Raw genomic sequence first — 15,739 nt, forward strand, 5'->3', positions numbered from 1 at the left:
ACGTTCCATGCCATTGTTCCGTCCATCAGTGAGTGGGTTCCACCTCATGGGTTCCGCCTCATGCTCCTGTCCTGCCTCCTCAGTGATGCGCGATGCTCTCTGTATTGTGCTACAGTAAGTGATAACAGGCTGTGAGTCTGGAGCAGAGCTTTGCCTGTGTCTGTGATAGTATGGCTGGCCCTGGTTAAAATGGCTGACCCAAAAACAAAGTAGCCTACCTTTAATAGCTGAATGTTGAAGCAAAACCAAACAAACTACTAAAGATTTAACTTACAGCCTTGAAGATGGACACAGACAAACCAGACAGCGAGAGGAGTGGAACCCTCAGCCCAGACTTCACTGAACCAGAGAGTCCAGCTATCCTCAGTGGGGACCACGCAGCAGCACCCCTGAGCCCCAAAACGGACATGGCTTCCCCTTCCCCTTCTCTGTCCCCTTTCCCTTCAAACAGCCAGAGCCAAGCCAAAGAGCCTAGCAAAATGTCTATACCGGATGAACCTAAAACAGTCGCAGAGAAGCAGCCGTCAGTGGAAGTTCTTGAGTCCAGTAGCCTCACCACGGATTCAGGGTCTGGATTCACTACAGCTGAAGACAGAGGTCAAGGACAAGGTGTCCCATCTGACTCTAACAAAGACAAATCGGGCATGTCAGCTTATTTTGAGACTTCGGCCCTGAAGCCAGATGAGGGATCCAAGGGGGTTCAAGCTGAAGATTATTATGAACTGAGCACCGCAGGAGAAGAGAAGAAGGTCTTAGGGAGCAGTTCCCCAACAGTTCCGTCACCCCTTGAGATCAACTACAGCATGCTGGCACAAACACAGTCAGTGGAGGAGAAATCAGACACCAAGAAGAGTCCGATGGGAGATCAAAAGGAGACCTTACCGGCCCTGGACAGAAGTAACGAATGTAGGCTGTCTCCTGGGAAGTTGGCCCTGGATCAGAGAAGCTACTCTCTCAACATTACGATTGGATCGATGGATCCCAGTGTTCAGGGTCGACCTAGACATTTCTCCCCACTGGCCACGGACATCATGTCTTTTACCAGCGGCAGTCTGGAGGAGTCTGCCAACTATCTCCCAGTCACCACCCCATCTGTGGAGAAGGAGCCACCACCTTTCCCTCCCCTGATCCTGGAGACGGCCGCCTCAGTAACATCCGACTCCACGTCTCCTCCCCACAACTCAGCAGCAGAGACCCCCGGTGAAAATACCAGTCCCCAGGGGTCAGAGTCCCCAGAATCTCCCTTCCCACCCAAATACTACTACAAAAATGGGACAGTCATGGCTCCTGACCTACCTGAGATGCTGGACCTTGCGGGCAGCAGGTCTAGACTGGCTTCTGAGAACACTGACCCTGAGATCATGAGGAGGAAGTCTGTCCCTGCAGACGCCCAAAGCCTTGGCAGTGACTCCCTGGCCAACCTGGTTCTGGGGGACCAGAGTCAGAACCAGAGTCTTGCCAAGAGCGAGAGCCAGCTGGAGGAGTTGGGTTACTGTGTGTTCAGTGAGTACTCAGGGCCCATGCCTTCCCCTGCTGACGTCCACAGTCCCATTGACTCCCCGCCCCAGCGCTTCACCCCAATGGCTCTGGAGGAAAAGATGGCGGAGGAGAAACTGAAAATCGACGCCAGAGACAAACTAGCCAAAGACGAGAAGACAAGTCAGTTAGCTGAATGCGCCGGTTCCAAAGAAAAGGGAGAAACCAAACAAGTGGGACGGAAAGATACCGCTTCAGAGGAAAAAGACAACAAAGAGATCAGCCATGACAAATTTGCCATGGAAAACCAAAAAGACAAACCAGCTTCAGCTCTGAAGTTAGCCGAGTCCTTTGTAACTCCTACAGTGACGGTTACCCTGGAAGAGGAGGGGAAGCTAGGGGACAACGGACCCGAGACGGATGCTGAGATGGCTGCCTATGAGAGGCAGATCCGTCGTCTGGAGATGGAGGACAGGCCCCTGAGCATGGAGGAGGAGCGGGAGCTGCAGGAGCTCAGGGAGAAGGTGAAGGACAAGTTCCTGGTGCACCAGGAGGCGTACGAGGAGGTGGATGCTGAAGACGTCTACCAACTGACTGGGGTTGCCAAGGGCAGGATCGGCAGGCCCGTCGGGCCCTCCCCGGCCTCTTCCGTAGAGAGCACCACAGAAGAAGACAAGGTTCCAGTTACGGAGACAGAAAAACCTAAACAGACGGGAGTTCAGACACCGCCAATGAAGGTTGACCTCATGGTGACGTCTCCATCTGTGTCAGGTGGTGGTGTGAGCACCACAGAAGAAGAAGACAAGGTTCCAGTTATGGAAATAGAGAAACCTAAACAGACGGGAGGTCAGACAACTGCAACGAAGGTTGACGTCATGGCTATGTCTCCATCTGTGTCGGGTGGTGGTGTGAGCACCACAGATGAAGAAGACAAGGTTCCAGTTACGGACATAGAGAAACCTAAACCGATGGGAGGTCAGACAACGCCAACGAAGGTTGACATCATAGCGACGTCTCCATCTGTGTCAGATGGTGGTGTGAGCACCACAGAAGAAGACAAGGTTCCAGTTACGGAGACAGAAAAACCTAAACAGACGGGAGGTCAGACAACGCCAACGAAGGTTGACGTCATGGCTATGTCTCCATCTGTGTCAGGCGGTGGTGTGAGCACCACAGATGAAGAAGACAAGGTTCCAGTTACGGACATAGAGAAACCTAAACCGATGGGAGGTCAGACAACGCCAACGAAGGTTGACATCATAGCGACGTCTCCGTCTGTGTCAGGTGATGGTGTGAGCACCACAGAAGAAGACAAGGTACCAGTTATGGAAATAGAGAAACCTAAACAGACGAGAGGTCAGACAACACCGACGAAGGTTGACGTCATGGTGACATCTCCATCTGTGTCAGGTGATGGTGTGAGCACCACAGAAGAAGACACGGTTCCAGTTACGGAGACAGAGAAACCTAAACAGATGGGAGGTCAGACAACGGCAACAAAAATGTACGTCATGGCGACGTCTCCATCTGTGTCAGGTGGTGGTGTGAGCACCACAGAAGAAGAGAATGAGAAAGTTAGTGAAGAGAAGCTGAAGAAGGAGCAGGTTGTAGAGGTCAAAGAGAAGCTGAAGAAGGAGCAGATTGTAGAGGTCAAAGAGAAGCTGAAGAAGGAGCAGATTGTAGAGGTCAAAGAGAAGACCATGGAAGAAAATAAAAAGGTAGAAGGGGAGGAGGAGGAGGATACAGAGCAGGCAGTGGAACCAGAGGAAATCATGATTAAGATAAAACCATCAAAGCCTGTAGAGAAAGAAGAGAAGGTTGAGAAGGATATAATGACTAACAAGGAGGAAGAGGAGGAGGAAGATAGTGAAGTTCTGGCAGGGGCAGGAGCAGCGGTGAATGATGTTCCAGAACCCAGAGCTGCCATAGAGTCAGTTGTGACTGTAGAAGATGACTTGATCACTGTAGTCCAGACCATCGACGAGGGCGAGGAGCCAGGACACAGCGTGCGTTTTTCCGCTCCGCCTGAGCCTGAGACACCACAGGCTCTCCACGAGGAGGAGGAGGAGGAGGAGTCCCAGGTGGTGGAGATCATGGAGGCAGCTAGTCTGGAGGAGGTGGGGGATGTCTCAGAAGAGGTCCGTGAGAAGGAGGTGCAGGCCTCCCCAGAGAAGGAGGTGCAGTTGGAGACTGAGGGACAGACAGAGAGCTACGACAGAGACGAGACCACCATGGACGACTCCATCCTAGACAGCTCTTGGGTCGACACTCAAGGTGAGATTTCTCTCTGTTATAATCCCATAATACATGTTTCAATGACAGATAAATTACATGTTTTAATGACCACAAAAAATAATATAATCAATGGTTAGAAAATGCAATAGTATTGTCAATATGTGACCCACCACCTAGATTCGGTCCTATGTAGCAAAATTTGTAATGGTGTTTTTTACATTGGATAAAAGTAGAGACTCCAAGCTATAAAATGATATATCATACACTGCAGTTGAGGAACAATGAGAAAGTAATTCTGCTTTGAAAGTTGATAAACTTGTAACCCCACTTTTGAGAAAATGTCCCGTGAATGTTTTGGTACACCTACTGGAGAGCTCTTCTTTGTCTACACCAATTTAGCATCGTTCACAGCCTCTTAAGCCTTAGCCCCACCCCATCTCTTTAAGGATTCACAGTGTAGTAAACAACCACAGATTTCAAGACTAAAAGTGGTGAAAGTAGTCATAAAAATAAACTTTCTCTAGTCCTTGGCCTATATCCTAATCTGATATCCTAGTCATGTTGTTCTTCACATTACCGTCTCTGGTAAACACACACTATATAAAAACATACTTAATTTTGGCCTCCCGAGTGGCGCAGCGGTCTAAGGCACTGAATCGCAGTGCTAGAGGCGTCACTACAGACCTTGGTTCGATCCCAGGCTGTATCACAACTGGCCGTGATTGGGAGTCCCGTAGGGTGGTGCACAATTGGCCCAGCATCGTCCGGGTTAGGGTAGGGTTTGGCCGGTGGGGCTTTACTTGGCTTATCGCACTCTAGCGACTCCTTGTGGCGGGCCGGGCGGCTGCAGGCTGACTTCGGTTGTCAGTTGAACAGTGTTTCCTCCGACACATTGGTGCAGCTGGCTTCCGGGTTAAGCGGGTGGATGTTAAGAAGCGCAGTTTGGTGGGTCATGTTTCGGAGGACGCATGACTCGACCTTCGCCTCCCGAACCCGTTGGGGAGTTGCAGCGATGAGACAAGATCGAAATTGGGGAGAAAAAAGAAAAGGGGTAAAAAGAAAATATACAGTACCAGTCAAACGTTTGGACACACCTACTCATTCAAGGGTTTTTCTTTATTTGTACAATTTTTTATATTGTAGAATCATAGTGAAGACATCAAAACTATGAAATACCACATATGGAATTATGTAACCATAAAAGTGTTAAACAAATCAAAATATATTGTATAGTTGAGATTCTTCAAATAGCCACCCTTTGCCTTGATGACAGCTTTGCACACTCTTGGCATTTTCTCAACCAGCTTCACCTGGAATGCTTTTCCAACAGTCTTGAAGGAGTTCCCACGTATGCTGAGCACTTGTTTGCTGCTTTTCCTTCACTTTGCCGTCCGACTCAGCTAACAGTACGCTTTAACTTTAAATGAAAACTACTCTCCGAAAAATTTGAAACATATAATATTTGAAAATGTAGCTAGACTCTTACCCGTATAATGGATGAATGCTTCCCCCTCTCTGTCATGGATGCCATGGTTGCCCTTAGTTTGAAGATGGAATCCGGAGACAGGTGTTTTTATTCAACAGCCTACTTTATGTGTTCTGTTTTTGCACTCTCTCCGCATTTGGCAATAATCTCTCTGCTTCCAAAGGGCATTCCACTGATTTCAAAACTGTAATTTAACAATTTTATTTATATTTACAGATGGTATACACATTTCTTATTAAGGCACATGAAAGTTCACATGTTCCAGAAGGCATTTCTGCAAAAAAACGAATTCTAAAAAATTTAATATACCTTAAAATGCCTCTTCTGTGAAGTAGTGACATGGGACAAATGCCTAGTTTCTTGAAACAGGTCAAATATATGGATCTGATACCTGATCATGTTCATGTTTATTACAATCTTTTCACAATGGAGACTTCACGTTTCATCATGATAACAAAATTACACGTTAACACTGTTTTACCCAGTTAATGAGTTTTATGCCCATATATTGTGTTGTGTTCATGGTACTACTGCATGATGATGACCTTACCATGTCTGTTTTGTACCTAGATCTCTCCACTGTAGATGTGGATGATGACATAAGCATGGCTACCGAGCAGATCGAGCCCATGAGAGCCGACCGGGTCCCAGCCCCACCAGTCAAGAAGGACAAGACTCCCCAGAAGCAGAAGCAGGAAAAGCAGCCAGTGAAGCCCAAGGCTAAAGGGGGGCGGGTGAAGGGGCGTGAGGGGCGCATCTCCACCCCCGAACATAAACCCGTCCGCAAGGAGACGGTCTATATCCCCAGGGTGGACATCAATAAGAAAAAAGGTTCAGAACTACAGTATCTCTCCAAATCAGTTTGTTACTCTATTTATTTAATTTTTGTAAATTATTTGTAGTTTCACATTATTATTTAATTCTCTTTGATTTTAAGTGGTGTAGATCTCAGTTCAGTTTGTAACTCTAGAGGGCCATTTTCCCAGATACTTCAGTGGAGAATCTCCATTTGAAAGAGCTTTTTAGTCTAGGACTAGGCTGGATATGTGTCTGGGAAACCAGTAATTATTAACATTTCTATATAGTTCTTTGTAGTTATATATTATTAATTGACAGATGTTGTTATTCTCTTTCATTCGAATTGGCAAAGATGCTCATCTTTAAAAGCCTTTAAGATCTCAGCTGAATGTTAAATGGCAATCAGAGAGCCTCTCTTGGTGGGTGTCTCTGTCCTTCCAAACCTTGTGCCACACTCCTTTCCTTCCTTTTCTCTGTTTGACTATCTCACCCTCTTCCTTCTGATGCTACTTGTATGTCCTTCCCTTTCTCCCTTTAATTATGTCCCTCCCTCTTCCTTCTCCTAGCCGTGATCAAGAAGACTGAGCTGACTAAGAAAGCAGAGACGCGCTCCTCTCCATCCCGGAAGAGTGTGTTAAAACCTACTGCGGTCCGACACCCACGTCCTGCCCAGCCCCAACTCCACCCCCACCCCTGTGCTAGGAGGAAACCTACAGGTGACCAACCACTCCTGGGTTTCGTCCCAAATGGCACCCTATTTTCTATAGGGCCTGTAGGGTACGGTGAAAAGTAGCGCACTAAATAGGAAATAGGGTGCCATTTGGAATGCAGACCTGCTGGCTGGGGCCGGGGAGGCTAGGCATCTGCAATATGGCTGCAAATATCACATCTCATCAATCAATCAAATGTATTTATAAAGCCCTTTTTACATCAGCAGTTTCACAAAGTACTGTACATTAACCTCATCCTTACAGTTGTTTGAAGCTTCTATTTTTGTTAAATTTTGATACATTATTTTGTTAATCTATACATTTTTATTCTGTCTCATTTGTTTGTTAATTTGTTATGTTCAGTGTTCGCATTTTATTAGAATAAAAAACGAATTTGTTATACATTTTTCATTTGACTTCATTTTTCAAATGTGCTTGTTGTGAACAGTCAGTCGCTCAACTTTTTGGATTTATTTTATTATTTGCTATTTACTTTGAATTGCATCTTTCTCCTCCTCAGCTCCCATGTTCATTCTGGGTTTCTCTTTTCTGGGAGATGGTTTGTTTGGTCATTTAATGTTACTGCTTCAGAGTTATGTGTACCTGCAATACTTTTTATTTTCTCTCTTTCTCTCTGTATTTAACACAGACTCTCCATCTCTCACCCTCTCACTTAACTTTATCTGTCTCTCTTTAACCTGTGTAATGATTGCAACTTGTTTGCTGTGAAAGAACTACAGTGAAAGAAGTGTGTTTTCCCAGCATTTCCCCAGAGCAGGATAGTATTAGTCCCGAATGGCACCATATTCCCTGTGTAGTGCACTACTTTTGACCACAGCCCCTAGGGAACAGGGTGCCATTTAGGATGTAACCACAGCCTCTTAAGCTTTTACCTAAAAACTGTAGTGGTTGCCAAGCAACTGGTAGTTTGGCTCCTCTCTCCCTGTAGAGACGGATATTGGTGTACCTCATCTGACAGAGAGATTTTCCACAATAGAGATATACACTGAGTGTACAAAACATTAGGAACACTTGAGTTGCACCCCCTTTTGCCCTCAGAACAGCCTTGATTCGTCGGGGTATGGACTCTACAAGGTGCCGGGAAAGCTTTCCACAGGGATGCTGGCCCATGTTGACTCCAATGCTTCCCACAGTTGTGTCAAGTTGGCTGGATGTCCTTTGGGTGGTGGACCATTCTTGATACACACAGGAAACTGTTGAGCTTGAAAAACCCAGCCACGTTGCAGTTCTTGACCCACTCAAACCGGTGTGCCTGGCACCTACTACCATACCCCGTTCAAAGGCACTTCAATCTTTTGTCTTGCCCATTCACCCTCTGAATGGCAAACACACAATCCATGTCTCAATTGTCTCAAGGCTTAACAATCCTTCTTTAACCTGTCTCCTCCACTTCATCTACACTGATTGAAGTGGATTTAACAGGTGACATCAATAAGCGATCATAGCTTTCACCTGGATTCACCTGGTCAGTCTATGTCATGGAAAGAGCATGTTTTGTACACTCAGTGTATAATACGTATAATAATACTTGTGCTCTATATTTATTTAATTCTGTGGTTTTCTCTGCCATGTCCTCCACATAACTCTCTTAGACAGATAGACGATTCTAGAATCTCTTTAAATTGCTGCATTGCCCTAATTAAATTGTTCAGGGGTGAGATAGAGGGTGGGATGGGGGCGGTGCACTTATGTAGTCCAAAATCCGCTATTCTGTATGATTTCCTTCCAAAGCATTGGAGAATAGAGCTTTTCTCTAGCAGCTTGAATAGGGTCTCAGCTAATTCCCTCATTGTATACAGTAATACAGTATAATTATACAGTACTGTACCCCATTTATGGCTAAATTAACTCTCACAAAGTTTGCTTTAATAATAATTGCTTTAGTTGTTTACAGAAGAGGGGTAACTGTTTGTCCAATACTTGTCCAATACTTTTTCAGTTAGATTGTGTTTGTACAGGCTGTAGAGTGGGTGGCGTGCTTCAGCCACAGCTGTTGTGTGTGTGTGTGGGAGAGTTTTGTTGTGTTGCTGTCAATCTGTTGTAATGTTTAAAGGATAAGTTCTTTTTTTTTACAACCAAATCTCATTTTTTTATATAAATAGAATGTTATAGAAGGGTCCAGACCTCTTTTTTTGTGATTTAACTTGTTTTTGAGAAATGTACCCTAAACAGCAAATCAATTCCTCATCCTTTTTGGGGGCCCCAAAAAAACATGAAAAAAGGCTCAAAAAACACCCAAATATGTTATTTTAGAAAAGGCAAAGCTCTCAGTATAGTGATGCAGGTCTTTAGATGTTGTACACATGAAATTGTGTCATTTCAAACTTTATCTGCAATGTTTTATTTTTAAGGGGGTAGATCACCTTTAATATTGTAGATAGATTTTGGCGTCTGTCAATGTAATTGTCTGCATAATTTCCAATCCCCAGATATTTTAAAATATATATTTTCCTTCTTTATTATTTCCCCCTAACCCTAATTGGAGTAAACTAGCGGACAACAATACTTAAACTTCTAATTCCAGTTTAAACATACTATATACATTTTACGGACACAGTATATTTGACATTAGTTATCTTTCAGCTCCCCTCAACCCCTCCCATCTATCTCTGAATACCATCCAGTTTCTATTAGCCATATATTTTTCAACTGTGCTGTGATGTTTCACAAAAGTCCTGAACCTTTCTATTCTCATAGTTTCTACAGATTGTAAATTAAAGATTAAATGTTTTGCTAAGAGTATTAAAAAATACTCTAGACCACCTTTACTCCACACACAGAGACGCGTACAAAGCTCTCCCTCGACCTCCATTTGGCAAATCTGACCATAACGCTATCCTCCTGATTCCTGCTTACAAGCAAAAACTAAAGCAGGAAGCACCAGTGACTCGGTCAATAAAGAAGTGGTCAGATGATGCAGATGCTAAGCTACAGGACTGTTTTGCTAGCACAGACTGCAATATGTTCTGGGATTCTTCCGATGGCATTGAGGAGTACACCACATCAGTCAATGGCTTCATCAATAAGTGCATCGATGATGTCATCCCCACAGTGACCATACGTACATACCCCAACCAGAAGCCATGGATTACAGGCAACATCCGCACTGAGCTAAAGGGTAGCGCTGCCGCTTTCAAGGAGCGGGACTCTAACCCGGACGCTTATAAGAAATCCCACTATGCCCTCAGACGAACCATCAAACAGGCAAAGCGTCAATACAGGACTAAGATTGAATTGTACTACACCAGCTCCAACGCTCGCCGGATGTGGCAAGGCTTGCAAACTATTACAGACAACAAAGGGAAGCACAGCCACGAGCTGCCCAGTTACACAAGCCTACCAGACGAGCTAAATTACTTATATGCTCGCTTCGAGGCAAGCAACACTGAAGCATGCATGAGAGCATCAGCTGTTCCAGACGACTGTGTGATCACGCTCTCCATAGCCGATGTGAATAAGACCTTTAAACAGGTCAACATTCACAAGGCTGCAGGGCCAGACAGATTACCAGGACGTGTACTCCGAGCATGCGCTGACCAACTGGCAAGTGTCTTCACTGACATTTTCAACATGTCCCTGACTGAGTCCGTAATACCAACATGTTTCAAGCAGACTACCATAGTCCCTGTGCGAAAGAACACTAAGGGTAACCTGCCTAAATGACTACGACCCGTAGCACTCACGTCAGTAGCCATGAAGTGCTTTGAAAGGCTGGTCATGGCTCACATCAACACCATTATCCCAGAAACAGTAGACCCACTCCAATTTGCATACCGCCCCAACAGATCCACAGATGATGCAATCTCTATTGCACTCCACACTGCCCTTTACCACCTGGACAAATTGAACACCTATGTGAGAATGCTATTCAATGACTACAGCTCAGCGTTCAACACCATAGTGCCCTCAAAACTCATCACTAAACTAAGGACCCTGGGACTAAATACCTCCCTTTGCAACTGGGTCCTGGACTTCCTGATGGGCCACCCCCAGGTGGTAAGGGAGGGTAACAACACATCTGCCACGCTGATCCTCAACACGGGGGCCCCTCAGGGGTGCCTCCTCAGTCCCCTCCTGTACTCCCTGTTCACCCATGACTGCATGGCCAGGCACGACTCCAACACCATCATTAAGTTTGCAGACGACACAACAGTGGTAGGCCTGATCACCGACAACGATGAGACAGCCTATAGGGAGGAGGTCAGAGACCTAGCTGTGTGGTGCCAGGATAACAACCTCTCCATCAACGTGATCAAGACAAAGGAGATGATTGTGGACTACAGGAAAAAGAGGACAAAGCACGCCCCCATTCTCATCGACGGGGCTGTAGTGGAACAGGTTGAGAGCTTCAAGTTCCTTGGTGTCCACATTACCAACGAACTATCATGGTCCAAACACACCAAGACAGTCGTGAAGAGGGCACGACAAAGCCTATTCCCCCTCAGAAGACTGAAAAGATTTGGCATGGGTCCTCAGATCCTCAAAAAGTTATACAGCTGCACCATCGAGAGCATCCTGACTGGTAGCATCACTGCCTGGTATGGCAACTGCTCGGCCTCCGACCGCAAGGCACTACAGAGGGTGGTGCGTACGGCCCAGTACATCACTGGGGCAAAGCTTCCTGCCATCCAGGACCTCTACACCAGGTGGTGTCAGAGGAAGGCCCTAAAAATAGTCAAAGACTCCAGCCACTGTTCTCTCTGCTACCGCATGGCAAGCGGTACTGGAGCGCCAAGTCTAGGTCCAAAAGGCTTCTTAACAGCTTCTACCCCCAAGCCATAAGGCTCCTGAACAGCTAATCAAATGGCTACCCGGTCTATTTGCATTGGCCAAACTGAGAAATCGGTGGAGAAGGGCCTTGGTCAGGGAGGTGACCAAGAACCCGATGGTCACTCTGACAGAGCTCTAGAGTTACTCTGGGGAGATGGGTGAGCCTTCCAGAAGGACAACCATCTATGCAGCACTCTACCAATCAGGCCTTGATTGTAGAGTGGTCAGACGGAAGCCACTCCTCAGTAAAAGGCACATGACAGCCCGCTTGAAGTTTGACAAAAGGCACCTAAAGACTCTCAGACCATGAGAAACAAGGTTATCTTGTCTGATGAAACCAAGATTGAACTCTTTGGCCTGAATGCCAAGTGTCAAGTCTGGAGGAAACCTGGAACTACGTTGAAGTATGGTGGTGGCAGCATCATGCTGTGGGGATGTTTTTCAGCATTAGGTACTGGGAGACTAGTCAGGATCGAGGCAAAAATGAACCAAGCAAAGTACAGAAAGATCCTTGAAGAAAACCTGCTTCAGAGCGCTCAGGACCTCAGACTTGGGCGAAGGTTCACCTTCCAACAGGACAACGGCCCTAAGCACACAGCCAAGACAACACAGGAGTGGCTTCGGGACAAGTCTCTGAATGTCCTTGAGTGGCCCAGCCAGAGTATGGACTTGAACCCGATCGAACATCTCTGGAGAGACCTGAAAAAACTTGTGCAGCAATGCTCCCCATCCAACATGACAGAGCTTGAGAGGATCTGCTGAGAAGAATGGGAGAAACTCCCCAAATACAGCTTGTAGCGTCATACCCAAGAAGACTCAATGCTGTAATCGCTGCCAAAGATGCTTCAACAAAGTACTGAGTAAAGTTTCTGAATACTTGTAAATGTTTCATTTCCATAAAAAAAATAAAAAAAATAAAAAAAAATGTATCAACCTGTTTTTACTTTGTCATTATGGGCTATTGTGTGCAGATTGATAATGGAAAAAAACCATTTAATCAATTTTAGAATAAGGCTGTAACGTAACAAAATGTGGAAAAAGTAAAGGGGTCTGAATACTTTCCGAAGTTACTGTATATAACATTATATTGGTTGCAAGAATTCTATATAATAATTTAAATAGAAAAACTCTAAATTTGGAATCCAGCGTCATTTTGTGTATCAGTTCATAAACCACCTACCATGGAATGGGTACATTGAAAATCTCTTCCCAACTATTTTGCAACCTGTATGGCACAGCTCTCAATTTTTTGGTCCTTAAATGAAATTGGTATACTTTTTTATTTATCACAATTTTCTTTAACCAATTTTGGTCATCGGACAAGTTCCTTACCTTCTCCCCCTTCCACTTGCCTCTTCCATTTTTTGCGGTAATGCTGCAATTAATTGGTTATAATTTTGAATAGAGCAGACATTTCCTTATAGTTTTGTTAGCTGCATGTGTGACATAACTCCACCAGTCCTATTTATGATATATTTTATAAAGATTATACCACTTTTTTTTTACTTTTTTTTCAAAAAAGAACATTTCAAAAAAATCAATTAGTATATTTGAGTTTAACCATAATATTTGTTTTATTATTTGTTCTGTCTTTTCTGGTGGATTAAACTAAATTTTCCGCAATGTTTTATTCTGTTTTGAGCGACTTGAGATGTTTCCCCTATCCATCTGTTCAATTCTCTGTGTAGCCTGCTGCTACAGGTAACTGCCAAAATAAAGGAAACACCAACATAAAGTGTCTTAATAGCGCATTGGGCCACCACGAGTCGCCAGAACAGCTTCAATGCTTCTTGGCATAGATTCTACAAGTGTCTGGAACTTCCTGTGTGGAAGCACCCCATGCTTTCATTATACAGGGATGTAGCTCAGTTGATAGAGCATGGCGTTTGCAACGCCAGGGTTGTGGGTTCGATTCCCACGGGGGGCCAGTATAAAAAAAATATGTATTCACTAACTGTAAGTCGCTCTGGATAAGAGCGTCTGCTAAATGACTCAAATGTAAATGTAAATGTACTTTGTATCCCTTATTTACTCAAGTGTTTCCTTTATTTTGGCAGTTACCTGTAGAATGCACGCTCGTGTTGCAACAAAATGGAATATAACATTGCAGATAAAGTTCGGAATGACACAATTTCGTGTGTACAACATCTAATGACCTGCATCACTATACTGAGAGCTTTGCGGTTTCTAAATTAACATATTTGGGTGTTTTTGGAGCCTTTGTCATGTTTTTTGGGGGGCATCCATACTACACAACGAGGATGAGGAATTTATTTGTTGTTTGGGGTAAGTTTCTCAAAAACGTGAAATAACACAAAAGGTGTCTGGACCTTTCTATAGCATTGAATTTACGTTAAAAAAATAGACATTTGGTTGCAAAAAGAAAACGTAACTTTTATGTCACGTCTAACTGTAGAACGTCTCTGTATTTCTCTTTCTCTCTCACTCTGCTCTCTCCTTCTCTCTTTCTCGCTCTCCTCCTCTCCTCCTCTGTCCTCTCTCTCTCTCTCTCCTACTTCTCGCTCCTCCTCTCTCATCTTCTCTCAACTCCTCTCTTCAGTGGGTGTACCAGAAGGTCGTCGGCCCCTCAGTGTTGCTAGACAGTCTCGGGACAGAGCTTCAGTAAGTACAGCACACTGCATCACAATAAGGTAATGTACCATTTACATGTAGTAGGCTATCTCCCTGTTTCACTCAAACTTCAAAATGACACAATACATTATTTACCATTAATATTTATTGGGCACAACATAATCCGAAACACAACCAAAACAAACTGCAAATGCATCCAAGTTTGTAGAGTCACAAGCTTGATGTAGTCATTCCGTGCTAGGAATATGGGACCAAATACTAAACTTTTGACTAAATGTCATACACTATCAGTGAATTTGTCCAAATACTTACGAAACCTTCAAATGGGGGCACTAGATACATAATGTGCATTAATTTCTAAATGGTAAAATCGAGATGTATGAAAATGCCCTAAAATAAAAGTTGACATTCTGTACTGTCACCTCATTGAAAACATTTGATCTGAAATCCAAAATGCTGGAGTATAAACCCAAATTAAAAGGTTTAGCTTCACTGTCCAAATAAATACGTACCGGAGTGTATGTGTGAATCTGGTTGGTTTTCAACAACATGTCATCTTTTGGTTCCACTGTCATTGTTTTTTGTCCTCTGATGTTTTCTGTGGTTTGCAGCCTATGTTTCTCACCCATCTCTCACACATATATTCCCACTCGCTCACCCATCTCTCCCCCATCTGTCTGTCTGTCACTCAGTCACGACCACTAACAAAGATCCCCACCTGTAAAACGCGAGTGGCCGCCCTCCTGCCCCCCCGCCCTAACTCGTCCTGCTCCTCCCACACTAAAAAGAACTCGCTGGGGGAGGTGGAGCTTGATAGGCCCCGCCCCTCCTCGGCTGGGCCTCGTGACTCCACCACACTACACAGACTAATATATGCGGTAAGGTTAGCATATGGCCCTGAACTGATCAACTGATCTCACATCTGTAAATTAATACAATAATATATAACAATAAACAACATACAGTGCCTTCAAAAAGTATTCATACCCCTTGACTTATTCCACATTTTGTTGTGTTACAGCCTGAATTCAAAATGGATTAAATAGATGATTTTGTCTCACCCATCGACACACAATACTGCACAATGACAAAGTAAAAACATGTTTTTAGAAATTTTTGCAAATGTATTGAAAATGAAATACATAAATATCTAATTTACATAAGCATTCACACCCCTTTGCTATGACACTCCAAATTGAGCTCGGGTGCATCAAATGTCCTTTGATCATCCTTGAGATGTCGCTACAACTTGATTGGAGTCCACCTGTGGCTAATTTAAATGTTTGGACATGATTTAGAAAGAAACACACCTGTCTATATAAGGTCCCAAAGTTGACAGTGCATGTCAGAGCAGAAACTATACCATGAAGTCCAAGAAATCGCGATCGACTGGTCGATCTCCAAGGCATTCCTAGTCGATGACCAAACATTTCTGTGAAAACGATAAAGCCTTGTGTTCCTATTTTTTTTATTCGTTTCGCGTTGTTGGCGGTAGGTGCACTTGATTCAGCAGCCCTGGTGCCAGGAAGGCAAAGTGTTCCCATTTTGAACCATTTTATGTGTCTGATGGTAGAACTCCACCTACCCGGCAGACCCAGAGAGCAAATCAAGTGCACCTATAGGCCTACATCTGGCCAATCAGATAGTTCAG

The 15,739-nt window shown here is 44.5% G+C and overlaps 1 protein-coding gene across 7 annotated transcripts in view; it reads left to right on the forward strand.

Moving 5' to 3' along the window:
- The window catches only part of LOC121555138 (microtubule-associated protein 2-like), a 127,237-nt gene that overhangs the window by 81,637 nt on the left and 29,861 nt on the right, over positions 1 to 15,739 (forward strand). For 5 of the 7 annotated variants that reach the window (XM_045212085.1, XM_045212086.1, XM_045212087.1 and 2 more), the window contains exons 8-12: positions 277 to 3,750; positions 5,768 to 6,028; positions 6,562 to 6,711; positions 14,057 to 14,118; positions 14,781 to 14,966. In XM_045212085.1, the coding sequence (XP_045068020.1) occupies positions 277 to 3,750; positions 5,768 to 6,028; positions 6,562 to 6,711; positions 14,057 to 14,118; positions 14,781 to 14,966 (4,133 nt within the window). The remainder of the gene's footprint in view (positions 1 to 276; positions 3,751 to 5,767; positions 6,029 to 6,561; positions 6,712 to 14,056; positions 14,119 to 14,780; positions 14,967 to 15,739) is intronic. The other 2 variants (XM_045212089.1, XM_045212090.1) reach the window with 1 other exon arrangement.

This window comes from Coregonus clupeaformis, chromosome 40 (genome assembly GCF_020615455.1).
Source record: "Coregonus clupeaformis isolate EN_2021a chromosome 40, ASM2061545v1, whole genome shotgun sequence".
Classification (NCBI taxonomy): domain Eukaryota; kingdom Metazoa; phylum Chordata; class Actinopteri; order Salmoniformes; family Salmonidae; genus Coregonus; species Coregonus clupeaformis.